Source organism: Onychomys torridus, chromosome 13 (assembly GCF_903995425.1).
Source record: "Onychomys torridus chromosome 13, mOncTor1.1, whole genome shotgun sequence".
Taxonomy (NCBI): domain Eukaryota; kingdom Metazoa; phylum Chordata; class Mammalia; order Rodentia; family Cricetidae; genus Onychomys; species Onychomys torridus.
Window position 1 is genome coordinate 13,505,827 of NC_050455.1, and position 20,673 is coordinate 13,526,499.

General features: G+C 38.1%; 1 protein-coding gene across 24 annotated transcripts in view; it reads left to right on the forward strand.

The window, feature by feature from the left end:
• The window catches only part of Dtna (dystrobrevin alpha), a 363,615-nt gene that overhangs the window by 299,223 nt on the left and 43,719 nt on the right, over positions 1–20,673 (forward strand). For 11 of the 24 annotated variants that reach the window (XM_036204653.1, XM_036204648.1, XM_036204655.1 and 8 more), the window contains 2 exons: positions 9,636–9,713; positions 10,243–10,335. The exons of 6 other annotated variants lie outside the window; for them this stretch is intronic. In XM_036204653.1, coding sequence (XP_036060546.1) covers positions 9,636–9,713; positions 10,243–10,335 — 171 coding nt within the window. Of the gene's footprint in view, positions 1–602; positions 871–9,635; positions 9,714–10,242; positions 10,336–20,673 lie in introns of those variants that run through there. 7 more of the 24 variants (XM_036204669.1, XM_036204671.1, XM_036204670.1 and 4 more) reach the window with 2 other exon arrangements.

Sequence of the window (20,673 nt, forward strand, 5' to 3'; positions counted from 1 at the left end):
GTCACTGGAAAGCAAGAAGAAAGGTAAGGAAAATGATGAAGTGATTGAGCAAAGACCCAACTGCCTTGCAGAACAACCCTCCTCCTTTTCCCTGAGAGGATGAGTAGGTGCCAACTTCACTCCACAATGTTCTGGCATGTTCTAGAGAAGGCTTAAGTGAAAAAACTTATCAATCCTAACTCTATTTTTTTTTTCATGTATCCCTATATATGCCCATCAGCTGGAACCTGAGAGGAAAAAGTTCCTCTTAATTATAATAAGCAGAACAAAGAGAATGTGTTTCCATAGTGTTTGCGATACATAAATTAAATCTAAGTACAAACAGTGAGACAATCATACCACAGAACATGCACAGCAAAATAATGAGCTTTAGGCATTCAGTAACTTCTTGTGACCACCTTTTTCATAGCCATCAACACATAAAGCCATCCTTCCTAAAGGAAAAATCATGTCAGTAGGAGACACAGAGCTCTGCATCTGTCTAGTGAAGACTCGTTGTGAGGCTTAGAAAGATACTGTGTGTTTTAGAAAGCTCTGCATTCTGCAAACAGCACACCGAGGCAGACCCCATCCTTACTGAAGGTCATTTTATATCATTTCAGCTTGGACGGCGCTCATGGTGGATGCGTCTAGATGGATAACATGACTTCCTGTACCCTAAAATATTCCTAAAATACTTTGAGATTTTCTGCTTCCTCTATTAACCTAGAATTTGATTGCTTCCCTTTCTTCCCATTTTCAGTCCTTTTGCCTTGTTCCCCATGAACCACAGATTTGTATAAAATGTGTGGTTCTCATCACTGCAGAGATTGGACTTCAGTTTTTGCTCTTAGGGTGCTGCTCAATAAAGCTGTGTACACTGAACATCCATCCTCTCTGAGTGGGCCTCACTCTGTCCATGGGAGGTTTCATTGTCTGCACCCCTCAGATCACTTGAGTTAAGTACATCCAGCCCCACAGCTAAGAATTCACTCAGAAAGCTGTGTGCAAATCAGCTCAACCTTGGGGCATGCTCAATAGCCTCATTCTGAGTCTTTAACAATAGTGGCCATTAAGCAGTTGTTAGAAAGTTGATGTTTCTACCCAAGTATGAAAATTCTGAGTCTTTTAGTGGTGGGTCTTCAAGGGGAGGCTGGACTGATTTCTCAGCTCTTCCACTTCTTCCTGGTTATTTTATAACTTTCATACTTTTGTGCAGGCATACAAAAAGTACCAAGCTGGGCCACGTATAATTTACAAGACCCTAGATGGTGATTGCTAAGACTCTTGAATTAGGGATCCTTGAGGAATGGTCCATCACTAAGTGAATAAGGCAAGAACAAGGGCTCTGCCTAGACCTTAGTGCAGCTAAGGAGCCAAGGGTTTAACAAGCTAAAATGCTTCTGTTCCACTGAGCCAGGGCCATCTTCACGTCAAAGGAAAATAATCTGAACCCCACTGAAGAAGTGATTTTGGAGCCAGTTTCTTGTTGCTGGGGCTTCATTTCTCCCACTTGATGATGCTGGTGTTGACTGACTTCCACTTTCTTTACCACAACACACACTAAGGTGGATGCAACTATAGCACGTCAAAGGCAGAAGTTAAAGGTCCTCTTCCCTCTATAACTAGAGGCAAACTAATGAAACATGACTCGGTCCCCACTTCCATCACATCCTGATCGCCCCTTTAGAGTGCCACAGTTTTAGGAAAACTGACACAGCTGTAGTAGGAAGACTTCCTGTGTCCCAGCCAGCAGGCAGTCGGGACAGATCTCTTCTGCTCTCATCACCCGAGTGAACACACGGGAGCTCATAGTAATTAAAACTGTTGGCCGTTAGCTCAGGCTTTCCACTGACTGGCTCTTGCATTTACACTCAGCCCATTTCTGTTCATCTATATGTTGCCACGTGTTCTGTGGTTTTACCTGTGAGCCATTACATGTTGCCCCCTGGATGGTGGGATGGCATCTCCTGACTCAGCCTTCCTCTCCCAAGAATTCTCCTTGTCTGCTTATCCTACCCATACTTCCTGCCTGGCTACTGGACAATCAGCATTTTATTTATCAACCAATCAGAGCAACACATATTCACAGCATACAGAAAGACATTTCCCCCATCACACAGACATTTTATTTAAACAAGCTGTCATTTGGTACTGTGACTTAGGAGTCTCAGTAATCGGAGAATGATGCTGTAGACTGTGAGGAAGCTGAAATCACTATAACAAGATCCTCACTACAAAGACCTGGCGTCACCCCCTCCAGTCCTTTGTAAGCCTGCCACTTTGATCTTCAGAAGGTGCTAGGATGTGTCTTTAAATGCCTTTGGCCTTTTAGTGATCTACCTCATGAAGATTGGAGCACTGGTCCCACCATCATCTCTTATATCCCCTGTTCTTATACCCTTTTTCCTACTACATACTCAACTTACTTTTCCATTCACTCAAAGGAAGATGGAATTATTAAAGGGTCTCACCTGCAGTTCTGGGAAGTCTTCAGGCATAATATCTGTGTGTTGTATCAACAAATCTACACTCAATATTACTTAGCAACTAGGTCAGAGTAGGTCATAGAACAAATTCATAGACCAATTCATTTCATTCATGTGTAGTGCTCCAAAAGGTCAGCTTTCTTTTTTGGCATCATACCTTTTTTTGTAAAATCTTAAGTATCTGCCCAGATCCATTGTTTAGTGTGTAAACAAGGGTTATCTACCTCTTTCCCATGTTGAATAAGCTGCTTTAATCATGGCCGTCTTCTTCCCTAGCTATGATACCCCTTAAAAGTATGAATGGATAATTTCTTTTACTATCAATATTAAGGACATGGTTTAAGGATTTCACAAGCATTTTCCTAGCTATAACTTTGAAAGGGGTAATATTGACAAAAATAACCATGTTGGCTATTATGTATGGCACCTAGCCACATCTTACCCTTCTTTAAATATTAGAAAGTTGCTTATATAAATTATACAGTGTTCTGAATACAATCTAACATACTTTTTTATCATTTTCCATCTTTTATTACTGACACAGCATGAAGCCCTACAGTACCTATGAGGAGGGTACCCACAGAGGCACTCACTGTGTTACACCCTAACCACCTCCCAAATCCTGATTCTTCCCACCAGGACAGCCTCAGTGTGACATTGTCCTTCCCTGACTTGTTAGTCGTTTGGTTTCCTGGATTACGTTTCCAGAAAAAAAATTCCTCGTGTCTATTTTTATTCTTTTCAAACACTTCTGCTCACCCAAAGATTCTCTATTTAATGGCACAACTTTTAGCCTGACTTAAAAGTATCAAACTATGTTATGGGCATTTGTGATTTGGCCATCCAAAGTGGTTAATGAAATTATGCTGGATTCGACTTTTGCTTCTGAAATGTTCTCCCATGGCTGATGTTGTCTAAGAATGGAATTCAAATGTTGTTCAAATCTTAGATGGTCTTTTAATTGAAAAACAAAACAAAACAAAACAAAACAAAACAAAACCCCTAGTACCAGATATTGGGGTAAAAGCTGAAAGATCAGAGAAGCAGAGCAAGTCACAGCCACCACCCATTACCTCACCAACTCCACAAATGCTCTAACTGAAATCTTCTGAGGCTTCACCCAAAAGGGTCTCAGCTTAATTGCTTTAGTTCGTTTCCTCATGCCTTATATACGTTTCTCCACCCAGCCATGTCACTTCCTGTGATTAAAGGTGTGTGTGCTTCCCAGTACTGGGATTGAAGGTGTGTGCCACCACTGCCTGGTTCTGTTTCCAGTGTGGCCTTGAACTCACAGAGATCCAGATGGATCTCTGCCTCCCAAGTGATAAAATTAAAGGTGTGTGCCACCATTGCCTGACCTCTAGGTCTAATCTAGTAGTTGGCTCTGTCCTCTGATCCTTAGACAAGCTTTATTAGGGTACACAATGTATCACCACACTCAAACACCTTCGTTAACAAAACCAGGCAAATGCATCAATCAATACCTGGCACTGCCTTAACGATTTTCCCCAGTGTCTTCACAATTCCTGTGTATGTTGCATGAAATTCTATAAATAAAATAACCACATTCCATAGGTAATCTTTACTTCCGTTCATTTAGAAGATAAAATTAACAGTCTTAACAAAGTTCTGATTTCCATATAAACATGTTAGCACATAATTAAAAAGGTAGAACTAACAATCTTCTGACAAAGTTCTAATATCCATAAATGTGCTAGCACATAATTAAAACTGTGCTCATCTCACTTTGTTGACCTTTCTTCTGTTACTGGCATGTTTTAGTTAGTGTTCGCACATGTTCTGTACACAGGAGACTTTTATATAGACTCTCTTAACAAATGTACAATTGATATGCCTTGGGAATGATATTAGGAAATGACATGACAAATTCCATCAAGCAAAGCTGACCTCAGAACTCTTATTTCTTCTATGATGCCCGTTTAAGATGGCTTGGTGTTTATGCCAGCCTAAACTGATGGACAATTAATTTTCTTTTTTGAAGATTTGTTTATTTTATGCGTGCGTATATGTATGTGCCTGTGAGAATTTATATGCACCACATGCTTACAGATGCCCATGTAGGCAAAATGAGGGCATAAGATCCCCTGAAACTGTAATTACAGTCCATTGTGGTGCTACTGGGTGGGTGTTGGGAGCTTAATCCAGGTCGGCTGCATGAGCAGTAAAAGCTCTTACCTACAGACACTCACCTATTTTAATGCATAATTTTAATTTGCAAATACCAGAGTTTTATATTCCAATCTGAGCTGTTGAAATGTAGGAAAGTAAAATAGAATGTTTCAAGAGATTTTCTCTTCACTAAAGTACAGAGAGTTCTCTTATTATTGAGTTTGTCAGTTTGAGGACCTCATCACTATTCAATAAATTAGTGAGAAGCAGGTTTTTACTGTTGAGGATCTCTTGAAGAAGCAGCTGACTTCACAAGCATTCTTCACAGTCTACCAGTGATTTAAGAATTCATAGAAACTAGATTTGTGCTTTTTAAAATCTACAATGGTTAAAATATTGTTTTTCTTTTAGCCATTGTGATATTAAATATTCTACATTTCATGAGATCAAATACAATCCTTTGATACTATGTTCAAAAAGAGAAACAAATTTCCTTAGTCAATGTTTAAAAGAGTATTCCAAAATAAGCAGGGTTGTTTTAAAACACAAATCTCAGGTTTCAGCAAAATCTAACAAGTATTGTATAGAAATATACCCTAAGACACCCCAAAAATTCTTCCACTAAAGTAAAAATCATGACATCAGTTATCAACCTTCAAAACTAACAATAGAATTTTAACTGTATGTGAAATATTTTCAAAGTGTTTGATCTTCCAAAACCCATTAGTTGTCTCTACTGGGTCTTTGTTTTAAATCTTGCATTCAATATCAGAAGATGTGCCTGAATAATTTAACAGCAGTCCTTGGTTTAAGGAGTTACTGTTATAATTTCTGATATTCAAAGAGCAAGGAGATGTTAGAGGCAGTGAAGTCATTGTTTGTGGAGGAGGAGTGGTTGAAATTTCTCACAGTCTAGTGAATGGTCTGTGAACATCTGAGATCTGTAACAGATGTATCTGCTCTCAGCTAGAGAAAATGGTTAGGGAAACATTGAGAAGGAAGAAAACTGTGATTATTGGATAAAGAATGTATGTTAGTTGCTTCAGGGGGCAAGATTTAGAAATCTGTTTTGGTGGAATAATGGAGCACTACAGTAAACACCAACTATAATGAGTTAAAGTGGTTATTGGCATGGTGGAAAGTTCCTTAGAGCTCAGGGGATAAAAATCAATATCCTGAAAAACATCATTAAGACCATAGGGAAATCAGGTCCTCTAGAACATTAATCTACTGTATTAGTTTTAAAGTCATAGTGATCTGTTGTAGGCATTGTGACAATCATTAATAATAACTTATTCAATATTTCAAAGTTGCTGGAAGAATATATTTTAAATATTACAAGTATACAAAATAAATATATGAAATGTGGCTATGAGATTTTGAAATAGGCTTCCTTTGGGGCCACCAACTAGCTCCCAAATCATGACATGGAGACCTATTATTAGTTATGAATGCTCGGTCTTAGCTTAGGCTCATTTCTTACTAGCTCTTATAACTTAATTTAACCTGTTTCTCTTCATCTAGATTTTGCCTCGGGGCTTTTTACCTCTCATTCTGTATGTCCTACTTCCCTGCTTGCCCTATGGCTGACTGGCTGACCCTGGGCATCACCCTTCCTTTCTCCCTTGTTCTCTTCTCTCCTCCTACTTGTTGTCTCTGCTAGCCAGCCCTACCTATCCCTACTCTACCTAGCTATTGGACACTCAGCTTTTTATTAGACCAATCAGGTGCCTTAGGCAGGGGCAAGGTGAAACAAATGCTGCATATCTTCACATAATTAAACAAATGCAGCACAAACAAATATAACATATCTTTACATCTTTAACAAAGGCAGTATGAACAAATCTAACACAGCTTCACATAGATAAAGCAATATTATGCAGCCTAAGCAAATGCAGCACATCTTTACCTGGTGAAAATAATATTCCACAACACTAATTAGCTTGATTGAATCAGTCTACAATGTACACATACATCAAAATATTATGTTCTACCCCTTTCTCTGATTTATTTTTAAAGCCAATTTTATGTATGTGTGGTTGTACTTTTTAAACACAGCAACACTTAAGGGAATGAATGTTTTCCTGATAAGATGATTAAAAGTATCATAACTTCAACAAACATGGTTATCTGCTAGGCTCTTAATGAATAAAATTTGGCTTAAATGTACCAGAGACTTTGACTATTTAAGAAATCTTTAGTACATAGTATTATAAACCATATAATTCTATCCTAATTGTAATGTACATAATTCCAATGAGATATTCATCATACAGGTCAGAGAGACTGGGAACAAGATGCAGAGTCGGCAAGAAAAAACACACAGACTTCTTTTCTGACGGATAAATGTCTCTCTTCTATTTTATTATTATTTCTGTTGCTTGTTCTACTCTATTCTTTTTCCATCCTGTTCTTTTATCCTGCTGTTCCTCTTCTTTCTCTTTCCCGATGACTTCCTTCTACATATTCCCTACTGTTTTCCTCTAACTTCTTTATTTTTTTCCTTTACAGTTTATATACCACAGCAAAATCTTTCAAGCAATATAAAAATTACAATGTTGTTACAATCTATTTTCCAAGAGAAAGATTACAATGCTTGCAAGTAATAAACAAATGTTGTCCATATCCCTTACATAATTAAACATTTTATATGTTACAGGTGAAAAACAAATTATCCCAAAAACCCACGTACATTCATACATAAGCAACTTGTTATAGATTACAGAGTGTAAGCAAGCAATGTATTTTCCTCACTCAGTCCTTTTATTGGCAGGCTGCATTTTGGTTTTGGTTAGAAAGGAAGAATCAATTATTTTATTATTTATCTTAAATGGTAATCTTTTAAGGAATCTTAAAAGAAGCACAAATCTAACCTTTTATATATGAAAAACAATTAGTCAGCTCTACTTTAAACCCTCAAATGAAAAACAATTAGTCAGCTCTACTTTAAACCCCCCAAGTGCATACCCATTCATCAACAGTTATATCAAGAAGCTGAGGGCAGATATGGGTACAAGGAATTAATCATCATCTTTGATCAGCAACCCATCCTAACAAGAAAGGTACATCAGCGAGCAATAGCCAGGCTGCCATTGTTTTATCCCCTGACCTCAAATGAATCTCTCACTCAGCTGTTCAAAGTGTACCTTTCTAAACTTTAAATTGTTCTTCAAGATTTTCTACTTCAAAGCCAGTAACAAAAAACATCTTAACCTAACCTTCCTAACAATCTACATGTCTAAATTCTTCCTAAGAGTGGTGGTTGAATCATTGATCTGCTCCAGCAGCAATGCTTTGAAAAAGTCAATCAGTGTTATTGTAAGTACTGATAGCACTGCCCAGTGAGGGACTAGACACCCCTCAGAGTTTTCACACAGCCCATAGATTTTGAGGGGTGTGGGGACCATTAAGGCAACAATCAGAGCTATGCTCAATAATGGCATGAGGCACTCAGGACACGTAGTCTTCAGGGCTTTGCCTCTCCAAGGCTCACTCAGGCATGGCTTTGCCAACCACCCAGCCATATATGAGTTCCATCTGCCTGGTGGTCTTCTCACATGACCCCCACAAATTTCTGTGTTTTTAGGATTTTAGTCTGAAAGAGGGTAGTACAATGTGATACAGCCTTACTGTACATTTTCCATGGTTTTAATTATTTTTAATGCCTTGTATGTGATATATGCCTATGAGATATATGTGATATATGTACATGATATAGATGTGACTTAGAACTTCCTGGAAATTTGTTACATATCATAGGTTAGATCCCAATTGTTAAATATTTGTATCTAGAACAATCAGGTGAATAGGGAGATGGAGCTGTAGTTAAGAGTATTTGCTATTCTTGCAGGGCTGAATTTTGTTTCCAAGTGCCCATATGGTGGCTCACAACCACCTATAACTCCAGTCCCTGGGGATCTCACACCCTCTTCCGGCCTTGAGGCAAATGCATAAATGTGGTACATAGAATTCATCATGCAAGCAAAGTACTATACCCATAAAATAAAAATGAATCTTGTAAACACAGAGTTTAATTTTGTATTTTCCACAAATATGAGGACTAAGTTTTAAGTACACTGACATATAGGTTACCTTGCAAAGGCTGGCCTTTAATAAAAACCATATTGAAACCTTAAGACCTCCTGTTTAAATTACTAAACAAAAATTTTCCTATTAATAAATGGAAAATGTAAAAAATTACTTTAATCTGTGTGTTAGATAGCTACTAATAATCACAGAAGAAACATCAGCATTATTAAAATTGCTCCAAATTGTATTCCTTTTTATCTGAAACTTTTCTTTGTAGCTTCATAGACAAGACCAGGTAACTTTCATTGTTGAGAACAGTAAAAACATCTCTGGTATGGTATCATCTTTCTGTAATGCTCACATCTGGATTCTAAAGATAACTGGATAATTTATGAAAAACAAAAAAAAAAACACTTTTTCTAAGATTTATTTTATTTTTAAATTATATATATATATATTATTTTTAAATAAATAATAGTGTGTGCCATGTATGAACATCTCCACATGTGTACTGGTGCTCAGAGAAGCCAGAGGAGTCAGCTCCCCCCAGAGCTAGAGTCATAGACAGCTGTGAGCCACCTGATGTGAGTGCTGGAAACAAAACCCGGATCCTCTAAAGAAGCTGGACATGCTTTTAACAGCTGAGCTATTTCTGCAGTCTGGAAGAAAACCTCTTAAGAGGCATCTAAACGCTGGCAGGGCTTTATGAAGTGTTGGACTGTTTCCATCATACCCCGGAATAAATGTTTAGATGGGTTCTAATAGTGTCTAGCCACATGCAATATAAGTGTTCCTTGTTAAGCGAATAACAGAGGTCAAATCTGAGGTCATGGTAGCTATTATGGCTCTCAAATAGGTTTCTTCTCTTAGATAAACTCTATGGAAGTCTGGAGACATCTTGAGCATTTCACGGAGTGTAGATCTAGACTAGGGAGTTTCTGACCGGTTTCTAGTCTCAATGTGTCGCTGTGTTTACCCTCTTCTTGGCTTTCCCATCTTATTAACTAGCTCTCCTCCCAAGGACAGTGAAGTAGAACAGAACAAAATGCTGGCTAGGGCTGCTCCAACCTTTCTGAAGGGCAAAGGGTAAGTTGAAGCCAGAGTGTGCTGGGATCCTCAATTAACTCAACTAAAGATGGCGTTGCTGTAAATGGTTTCGTGCAAAAGACCATTTGACCTAGAATAGCAGCTGTCTTATAACTCACTAACAGCACCAAGTCATTATTCCAAGTGAACACACTTGTGTTATTACTTTTTCTACTTCCTTTTTCCTTTATTTTAATTTTATATGACTAACCCAATTTCCCAAAAGATATTTAATCTTTGCTGTGACATGTTTCGATGTGTTTTCCATGCAGACAAGTTCCTTGGTCTTTGTGGTCAAAGAATGCAAATCTGTTTTCTAAAAAGCTACTTAATGTTTTGAAAGTTAGTAGTAAGAAGTTGTGGATTCCTTTGCCTGGGTTTTGCTTGTGTTTTTCGTAGATTATCACATATAGTCTCCCTTTACTGGCTTGGTTTTCTGAGTGCTTTTCCTACCACAACCTCACTCCTCCTATGTCTGCTTATTTCTGTCCACCTCTCTTAATTCTTCTTTCCTCCTACCCCATTTTAGGATACAGTACAGCCTGAATGTGGCAGACAGGCTAGCTGATGAACATGTTCTCATTGGGTTATATGTCAACATGCTCCGGAGCAGCCCATCATGGTTAGTGCATCATGGTTAGGCTTGACTGCTAGCCTGTCCTTACAGAGGGGAACAGCCTGGGTTACTAACAAGCAGTCTTAGCAGGGAGCTAGGTCCTGCAAGCCAAAGGGAAACGAGGAACTTTTCACCTAGTTCAATTAACCAAGTCTTTTGTGATGTTGTTCTGGATACATCCCACCACTGCGTCACAGAATTCTCGCTCTTGCTTTGTCTCGGCTAAAGTGAAAACTGGTGTGACGGGACCAATGATAACTATTACCATCTAGTAATTATAGGAGTCAGAGGCTCACCAGAAGGTTCTACTCCAAGTGTCCCATTACTACAAGATGGAGGTGATTCTTACTTCAAGGGTGTGAAGCTGATCTGAGAAACAATTCATTTCAGATAGAAGCAAATCATGATAAAAGTTATGTGATCATAAAACGGAAATCATTTAACAATCAGCATGGGAGAAATTGTCTTCCAACAGTTCTCTCACTGACAATATATCAGAGTGGCCATCCTGGTAAAGCCCACTTCCAAGTTCCAGAAAATGTAAAGTCTGTCTTAGCAATATCCAGTATTTGCACAGCTCTAGTATTAAGATAAAAGCATTGGCAAAGCTTTATTCTCTTTTAATTGTGACACAGGAGATTGATTAAAGTTATTTCCCTTAAATAATAAATATTAACTTGAAATTTGAATAAAAGTAAAAGTAGACTATATTCTTATTGTATGTATGTTCTAATTTTTTTAGACAACTGTCACACAAACATATTTAGCCAATGAATTCTTTACAAACATCTTAAAAACTCCAATTGTATCTGACCTGAGGACGTGTGGGGTTTGTGATGTTATAATTATTAAGAGAAGTTTGGGTTCAGTTCCCAGAATATGGCTTACACATTCAGTACACATCTCCTTTTCCTTTTCATTATTGCAAGACATCTGTTTTCACCTTATTTTCACTGTGACCAAATGCCTAGCCGAAACAGTAATTTATTTTAGCTCGCAGTTTCAGAGAATATATTCCATGCTCACTTGGCACAGTGTCTCTGATCCCACTGTGAGACAAAATAGCACAGGTGACAAGAGCATGTGGTCAAGAGTTGCTTCATGGCATATAGCATGTAGACAAATAGGAATACAGGAAGGGAAAGCTCCTGTGGACCTTCTCCTAGTGGCCTACTCCCTCCAACTAGGCACCACTTCTCCCTTTTATCACTTCCCAACAATGACATCCTATGAATCCATCAAAGGGTTAATCCATTCATTGTTTCAACGTGTCTAGAATTTAGTTGTGTCTGGAAATATCCTAACAAGTACATCCGGGTGTCCTTCTCCGCTCCCCTGGGCATTTCTTAGTGCAGTCATTTATTGATAGTTAACCATCTAATGAGGGGAACCAGATGGAAAATAGGGGGTCATTAGGAGTCTGGGAGGGTAACAATAGACAGTGGAGAGTGAACGTGACCACAAAACATTGCATGATATGGTCAAAATTTTTAAATAATTTTTTTAAAGGAATCCCCATAGCATCTCTCAATCACACAGCAGACGTGTACTGTGGCTCTCACCGCTCTGTTGTTGGACTTTGTTTCTAGAACAATCTCCTCCTATGATGGTTTGCAGGCTTCATTCCTATTGCTGTTTCTGATTCCTTAGACTGTTTTTGCAGGATTGGTGCAGGAGAGAGTTTTAGAACTGATGGACTGGTGAACAGTATTTGTCTCAACACATAATGAACATGTTAATTTGCATTATATATACAGCTGCCACACTAGTTTAATTTCATCCTATGGTCTCTTCCTTGAAGACACAAAACTTCACTCTCTACCATGCTCAGATTCGCTGAGCTGCTAAATTCAGCAGTGTCTACTTTCTCCTAACTCACTTTATTTACAACAAACATAGAATCCACTGTTCCTCAGTGACTGAAAAACTGAAGCTTAATACTGAATTACTTTTTTTAAAAAATCTTATTAGGCATCTTCACATACAGTCAGTCTGGAGCCAATGAAAAGACAGCAATGGTGATCTCACCCTGTCCTCACCTGAATAATTCTACACACGTCCCAACCTCTTTAACCTCATTCCTTTGGCCTTTCCTTGATGAAGGTTGAAAAAAAATAAAACCACCTCTCCGAAGAGAAAAGCTCAGAGTTCATCACTTCCCATCATTTTCCCTACTCAAGCGATTAATCATATTGACTCCACAGTCACTTTAGACCATAAGGCTATCCAGCAAAGACACCTTACATTTGCTTGGAAAAAGCCAGGAGGGGTTTGCACCGTGATGCAAAACAGGCCTTAAGACTGACCGGTGAGGCAGACTCTGTGGGAACTGCTGCCATGTTATTTATAGTTTGTGTCCTTATGAAGCTCCAACAGCTTCGGATTTCTCATAGCTTCCTCCCTGCCCTATGAGTTCAGTCAGAAGTTAGTGTCCTGAGATGCTAGCACCTGTCATGATAACAGAGATGAGACCATGATCTCTCACCAGGGTAGCTAGACCTGTGCCATCAGTTATGGTGAAATAGAATGATGTGTAATAACAAGCTTTATGTACATGACTTCTCTTGGTCCTGAGAGTAGCCCACAGAGTAAATAGACTCATTCCCATTAATAAATAAGATATCATTTTAGGGAGTTCAACACCCCCCCCCCATCTCACAGCTGCTAGGTAAACAGCAAACAGATTTTAAACATTGTCCATCCCAGTCCATAACCACTATCCTATATCACTTCTTGCAAAACCCTTTGTCAACTTGTGTTCTCCAGACAGCTTCCACGGATAGCACCTCCATCTAGCTGACAGCCTCCATACTTACCAAATCTGCATTTCTTAGTATATTATTTTTAATTTCCTTTTAGCACGTATTTTGATCACATTATCAATAAGCATAGTAGCCACTAACATGTTACCCTTTATGAATTAGTACCATGGTTTTTATTTTTATTTTATTTCATTTCAATTTCAAGATTTTAACGAGCCAAGAATTTTCTCTTTGATCTCTTTTATGGACAAAGCAGCCAGAATAGCAGTAAGTCTTAAATTTATAAAATGTTTCAAAAGCCACAGATCTGTTTGCCGCACTGCACTATTGAACTTGCTTCTTTAAGAGGGTGATTTCCATTTTACTGATAAGAAAATGTGGACTTTGCCCCTTGCTCATCTCTGCAAGGAGTGAGCTCACCAGGGCAATGCAGGAGAGCTCATCCTGGCGGTAAAGACTAGAGCTGGTTGGCTGACCAACCCTGCAACTACCCAGGACCAGAACCAGGGTTATGCATTGGCCCACCCCAACATCCACCCCATCTATGATCTGGTGAAGCATGTGAAGGGACTGGTCCTGCAGACCTAAAGCTGCAGGATCTCCACAACACAGAGCAACAGCAGGATAACCCAGAGGAGTTCCAGTGGGGGCCCATCATCGATAGTGTAGCACAAACCAGACCTCAACCCAGACCAATGACTCTTTGCAAGGAGTACTTGCAATAGAGTTTACTGTGTGACTCACTGTCACACTACAGCATCTATGACAAGACTGAGTTTTCCTTTTTTTTTTTCTTTTTTCTCTTAACTTTTATTTTAGTTTATTTGGTGGGGAAATGTTTCAAGGGCAGAGGGTGGATATGAAGGGATGGGGAAATGAATGGGATTGAGATGCATGATGTGAAAGACACAAAAGAATAAATAAAAAGAAAGAAAGAAAATATATGCTTAATGCAAGATGTGAGAAGTGATGCAAGGCTGAATGCTGGTGAGGGCTTGGACACAGGTCTTCTGACTCAGAAGCCCATCCTCTTTCCACCCTCACTGAGATGTGAGATACCCTATATTAATTACTTAACACAATGGAAAACTGGCTCATTCATAAATACTCTGCTTCCAAGTTAAAGAAACACTTAAGCTGAACAAGTAAATGGCAGCTCAATGAAAATACATGGTTATAGATGAATTTTTCTTTGGGCTACCAGCTCACAAAAAAATGACATGAAGACATATTATTAATTATAAAAGATCGGCCTATAGCTTAGGCTTGTCCCACTAGGTCTTATAACTTGGCCCATTTCTATTCATCTACAAATAACACATGACTCGTGGCATTTACTTCTCCTCCTGCATGTCTTGCTACCTCTGCCTCTGGCTGGAGACTCCAGCTTTCTTCTCCAAGACCTCTCTGTCCCCAGAAGTCTCACCTAACCTCTTCCTGCCTAGCTATTGGCCATTCAGCTCTTTATTAAACCAACCACTTGACACATCTTCACACAGTGTAAAGGAATATTCCACAACACATGATGACTTCCTGGTTGTTTTTAACAGTGTGTGGTTTGTAAGGGCCTTCTCCAATGAGGGAGGATGGAGTCTCACAAAGAAACACACTGAGACTTTGTACTCTCTTCCCTCTCTAAAGCCTACCAACTACCTGGACACACCAGTGATTTATGGAAAATATCTCTGGCAGGCAGAACAAAAGATGAAAAAGAATCCAGAACTTCTGCCTCTAACCACAATTACATCCTATACACATACTGTTCAGACAGTCTAGTACATTGCTCAAAACCCTGTGAGGGAAGAAGGGGAAATAGCTAAAGGCAGTCAACTGTAATTTGCTGTCACGATCAGTTGCTGTCTCTTGGTTAGACTCCTGATCTCCTATAAGAAAGTTAAAACTAGTCTATTCTTATTCTTGAGTACAAGAAATTGTACATTATATTGTAAGTAGATTTATTGCTTAATGGATTTGTAATACAAGTAGTTTTAACTTGTCCACCAGGACTGGGGATGTAGCTCAGTTGGTAGAGTGCTTGCCTAATATGCACACATCCCTGGGTTTGAGCTCCAGCACTACATAAACTAGACATAGGGGCACAGGCTTGTAATCCTAACACCACCCCTGGAAGTGGAGACAGAAGGCCATACTTAGCCAATCAATGAGTTTGAGGCCAGCCTTGACTGTAATGAGACCTTGTCTCAAGAAAAATAAAACAATAAAATAAATAAAATATAAAAGTTCCACAATATTTTATATTGTGGGAACCTCTTCTTGAAGGGCACCAGTGATGTTGAGTTAGCACCTATGGCTTATGATTTCATGTAACCTTAAATATTGCTTTAAAGGCTTTATCTATAAAGATAGCCATAGTCTAAAATTAGTGGGATATTGGGCAATAATAAATAAATTCAAAAGAAGATGTATTCACTCCATAACATACTCCAACCTAAAATCCACTTACCCTATGTATGTCTATTTTTAATGTGTAGGCTAAAAGTTGATTGAATGTATAACTTTTCTTATATCTTATCAGGTTAAAGGTTAAGACATTATTAAGGTCTTAATAAAGGAGTTTGAATACATTCTTAAGAGAAACCACTTTAACGAGTTTCTATTGTTATGATCTAATAATACTGTTTCATGAATTCCTGCCTTTTTTCTTACAAACCACTGATTCAAGAGTCTTGATTATAAACTTCAAAACTCAGCTCTTTCCCACCTCAATTTCAGTTCCTTAAAAACACCACCCAAGCCCTAAGACTACTTCATTCTTTTCCATATGCTCATTGTCTTCCAAATTCTTAGACAGTACTATCTATCTATAACATTTTGTTCTCACCTACCTGTAAAATATAATCTGATTTTAAAACAAAATGAAAAAACAACAAAAAACCTTCCAGCCTGGTAAGATAGTTCAGTAGGTAAAAGTATTTGCCACCAGGCTTGATGACCTGAGTTTGATTCCAGGTACCTGTTGCTGATTGTTTTTGCTCTTTTGGGGGGCCTGCCACCCAGCTCTCAAATAAATCACACACAGAGGCTTATTCTTAATTATAAATGCCTGGCCATAGCTTGGCTTGTTGCATGTCAGCTTTTCTTAACTTAACCTGTCTGTCTTGCCTCTGGGCTTTTACCTTTCTCTATTTCTGTATACCTTTCTTTCTTACTCCATTGCTGGTTGTGTAGCTGGGTGGCTGGTCCCAGATGTGCTCCTCCTCCTCCTCTTGCTCCTAGATCTCTCCTCTCCCAGATTTCTCCTTCTATTAGTTCTTTCAGCCTTCCAGCCCCATCTATCCTTTCTCCTGCCTCACTATTGGCTGTTCAGCTCTTTATTAGACCATCAGGTGTTTTTGACATTCTCAGTAACACAGTTTCACAGTGTTAAACAAACACAACATAAACAAAAGTAACACACATTAAAATAATATTCCCCAATATTTCCCCCTTTTTTTCTAAACAAAAATGAAAGGCTTTAACTTTAAACATAGTAAGACTATGTACAATAATAACAATTATCGACTAAAGATTACAGTCACAATGTACTGAATTACAATTCATTTCTGTCTGTTACATTTAAAGAAAATACTCCATAGTCTATCCTATCTTAGTAAATCCAATATTTTATACCTGATTTACTTTCTATCATATCTAAGGAAAAGTGCAACTATATCTATCTAGTCTTCAACTCCATCAAAGGCCCCAGAAGGATATAATATTTATTTAAGTAAACAAAAAGTGTGTTGCATACAACTTCCAGAAACTCTAGAAATGACAGAGACATCTGACTACCTGGACAGTCACACAAAGTTCCTATGCAACATTGGGGTATCCATCTTCAGCCTACAGGCCCACAGTATCTGGAAGACTTGTCAATGAAGCAGGAAATTTGAAAGACTGTCCCACCTGTATTGACAAAGTTTGTCAGTCACTTTCCTCTGTATCCTGAAAAAGGTCTGACAGCTTCCTCTGTGAAGCAAGAACCCTGCAGGGCCACCCTGCCTTGTTTGGGCAAAGTTCAGCAGTCCTGTATGTCCAGTTTATATAACATACTGTCAAGTAAAAGCAGCTTCTTGTCCAAATGGCTAGCCTTGCCACATTGAAAGCAAACTCTATAAGAAGTTTCTTAAATTCCCATCATCTCTAAAGTAAATTGGTGCTGCCAGGAACAGATGTGTCTCATTGTCATGAAAAGCCATAAGTTAACAAAGCATTTGAAATTACATATACTGTAGGTCTTTGAAAGGTATGGAGACCATCTATCTATCTAAAATATATCTCTATATGATCTGGAAAGCATACCTAACATATCTACAATTTTGATTACTATAAATGACTAATCACTAACTTATGTTCCTGATTATCCTATATAGTTTATAATAATAGCTTTCAAAAACTAGAACTTCACCCTACATTTCCAAATGAATTGCATAGGCACAATACCTCAAACAAAAATGGAAATATATATACAATGTGTTGTAACAAAAATTACCTTAAATTTTTTTCAATATACAAAAATCCTTTAAATAAGAGTAGAAACATATATACAGTGTAACAAAAATAACTTTAAATTTGTATCAATATTCTATATTCCCCTAAATGATAACAAACATCCATAACCCATCAAATAACCAAAAACCACCCATACCCTCCAACTCTTGGGAATGTGGGTATTGTTTTCTCTAAACTACTTCCTGCTGGCTGTGGGCAAGCACATCTTTAGGCTTCCCAGAAAAAGTTTTGAGATAATGGCCAAGTCCTGGGAAAACCAGTAGTAACTTTAGCTGATAGATATCACCTGTCAAGTCTTCCCTGATCAAACTTGATCCATACTATTCCTGAAGGAATCCACAGCCCCTCATCTCCCATGAGAACAAAACTCAAAAGCATTTTTTATTTCCATTTTACAAATACATTTTTTGACTTCTTTTTTAAAGTTAAGATAGCCCTAAAATATCTAGGTTAGTTCAATTTTGCAGTCCTGTTCACAGTCTCATGTCTCACAGCACCTGTCTCTTGCCCATTAACCATCAAGAAACTTAAAATCAATACAATAATATACAAGATCCAGATTCCCTGAGTATTTCACATCTCTATGTGGCTTTTTCTTTTTTATTTTATTTTATTTTTCTCTTTAAATAATTTATTATTTTTAAACTATTTATTTCTTTCTATGACTGCCCATACCCTTTTTCTTTCTTTCTTAAGCCTACACATTGTAAAATACACTGGAACCTGTTTAGAGGTTTTTTCATCTGGACCTCTTTTACTATGTATCTTTCAGCTGGTTTTGTTTTGTTTTGTTTTGTTTTGTTTTTTCAGCTTTCTTAAGCCCTACATGGAAATTCAGGCTCACATTGGTATGCCAAAATGTTGTTGGTTGTTCTGCTCTTTAGGTTGTTGGCCTACCACCCAGCTCCCAAATGAATCACACACACAGAGGCTTATCCTTAATTATAAATGCCTGCCTTAGCTTGGCTTGTTTCTTTCCCACTTTTCTTAACCTAAATTATCCCCATCTGTCTTTAGTCTCTGGGCTTTTACCTTTCTCTATTTCTGTATACCATTCTTTCTTCCTCCAAGTCTGGCTGTGTAGCTGGGTGGCTGACCCCTGATGTCTTCCTCTTTCTCTGGCTCCTAGATCTCTCCTCTCCCAGATTTCTCCTTCTATTAATTCTTTCTGCCTGCCAGCCCTGCCTATCCTTTCTACTTCCTCACTATTGGCCGTTCAGTTCTTTATTAGACCATCAAGTGTTTTAGACAGGCACAGTAACACAGCTTCACAGAGTTAAACAAATGCAGCATAAATAAAAGTAACACACGTTAAAATAATATTCCCCAACAGGTACCCACATGGTGGAAGGAGAGAACTGACATCCACAAATTGTTTTATGATCTCCACATGTGCACACACACACACACACGCGCACACACACACACACACACACACACACACACACACACACACTATTTTATGAGTTATAATACCTTCTTGGGTGACCCTCCCATTAGCTGCTTACATTTTAATAGAAGAATAACACATCAGACTTGATAACCTTTAAATCTATCTGTAGCATCTTTATCCAAACAAATAGAAAAGAAAAGCCTATTCAGAGAGATCATGAAAGTATTTCTTCTATGAGTTACATCATGTTTTTCACTAACAACCCCACTCTGGAAGTCAAATCAGACCCACCCACCCCCAAAAGAATCAAAGAAATGGAACAAACCTGAGTTCCCAGAAATCTTTGCAAAACCTCAGTTTAGTAAGTCCTGACTGGATGTCACCTGAGATACCAGGATGCCATCTGATATCCCTTGTAAAGGTCACTGACCATGCCTTTAAGGTTGAAATCAAAGAGCTTTCAAGATAATGGCTCCCTCAACTCCAAATTGTAGCCAACAGAGCTACCCCTTTTAGTATACCATCATCTTGTAGGTTACACGTTGTAGAGTCTTCAAATGAATAATTGGCACTAGAGAAAGTGCTAGAGTTGGCATCTATTTTATGATCTAAAGGTTATTGGTCATTGATTTTAAACTGTATATAACTGAAGTCTTGAAATAATGGAATTTATCAGACAAGAGTCCCATTCACCAGTGTGTGATTTAAACATCCCAAAAGGCTCATGCAGGATCATAAATCATCTGTATGCAGAACTGAGCAGTATATCACCCCAGTGCTCATTCATACCATGTTACGGGGAAGATAGGCCTGGGATATGAGTTATCACTTATGAGACAGAATCTCATATCTTTATGGCTTACATTGCCAGGAGGCTTTCTTGTTTAACTTTCATACTTTATTTGCTTGCAGGTCATTCATAATAAAAAATACTTTTACCATGAAGAGTTTTTTTTTATCAAGGTTTTTCATTATATATTTATCAAAGCATTCACAAGGCTTCATGACAAAATCACTTTCTAGCACTGAGATGGATGATCATCTTGAGCTCAGAACACTGGGTACTTTAACCCACATAAACTATGTTGAATTAGGCAGTGGTTCTCTAACATACCAGCCAGAAATGATAGACAGGTTAAAATCAAACCAAGTGGTCTCTTTGTAAGTTAGGCATTTGTCTAAAGCAAAGACAGTGTAACTTCTCCTTTCTCTTGAAGTTAGAGTAAAAAAACATGGCCATCTTAAGCCCTACACAATGCAGACATTATTTTACAATGACACAATCTACTTTCAAGCATCAGCTTTCCAAGAAATAATTTTAGCTTATTCTGTTAAAATTTATGTTCAGTCAACTTCTGGATTGATATTATACATTGTATGAATTCTGCAGTCTAGAATTTTCTTGTGTAAGAAAAATGTCTGTAAAATACCAAACAGTTATGCAAATATCAGTCAAACACTCACAAAAATGGTATATTTTATATGGTTTAGATATGGTCATTATTTCTGGTATGCAGATGTTTTGTTTAAATTGTTAGATCTTCTAGATTATTCTGCTCAGGAATCTTCTGACACCAGGAGTATCATCTTCTAAAACTTCATCAGAAATACAGATTCTCAGTTACACCCCCAAACCCCAGCCATCCCTACCAACCCCAGTAGAGAGTTCAGAAACTC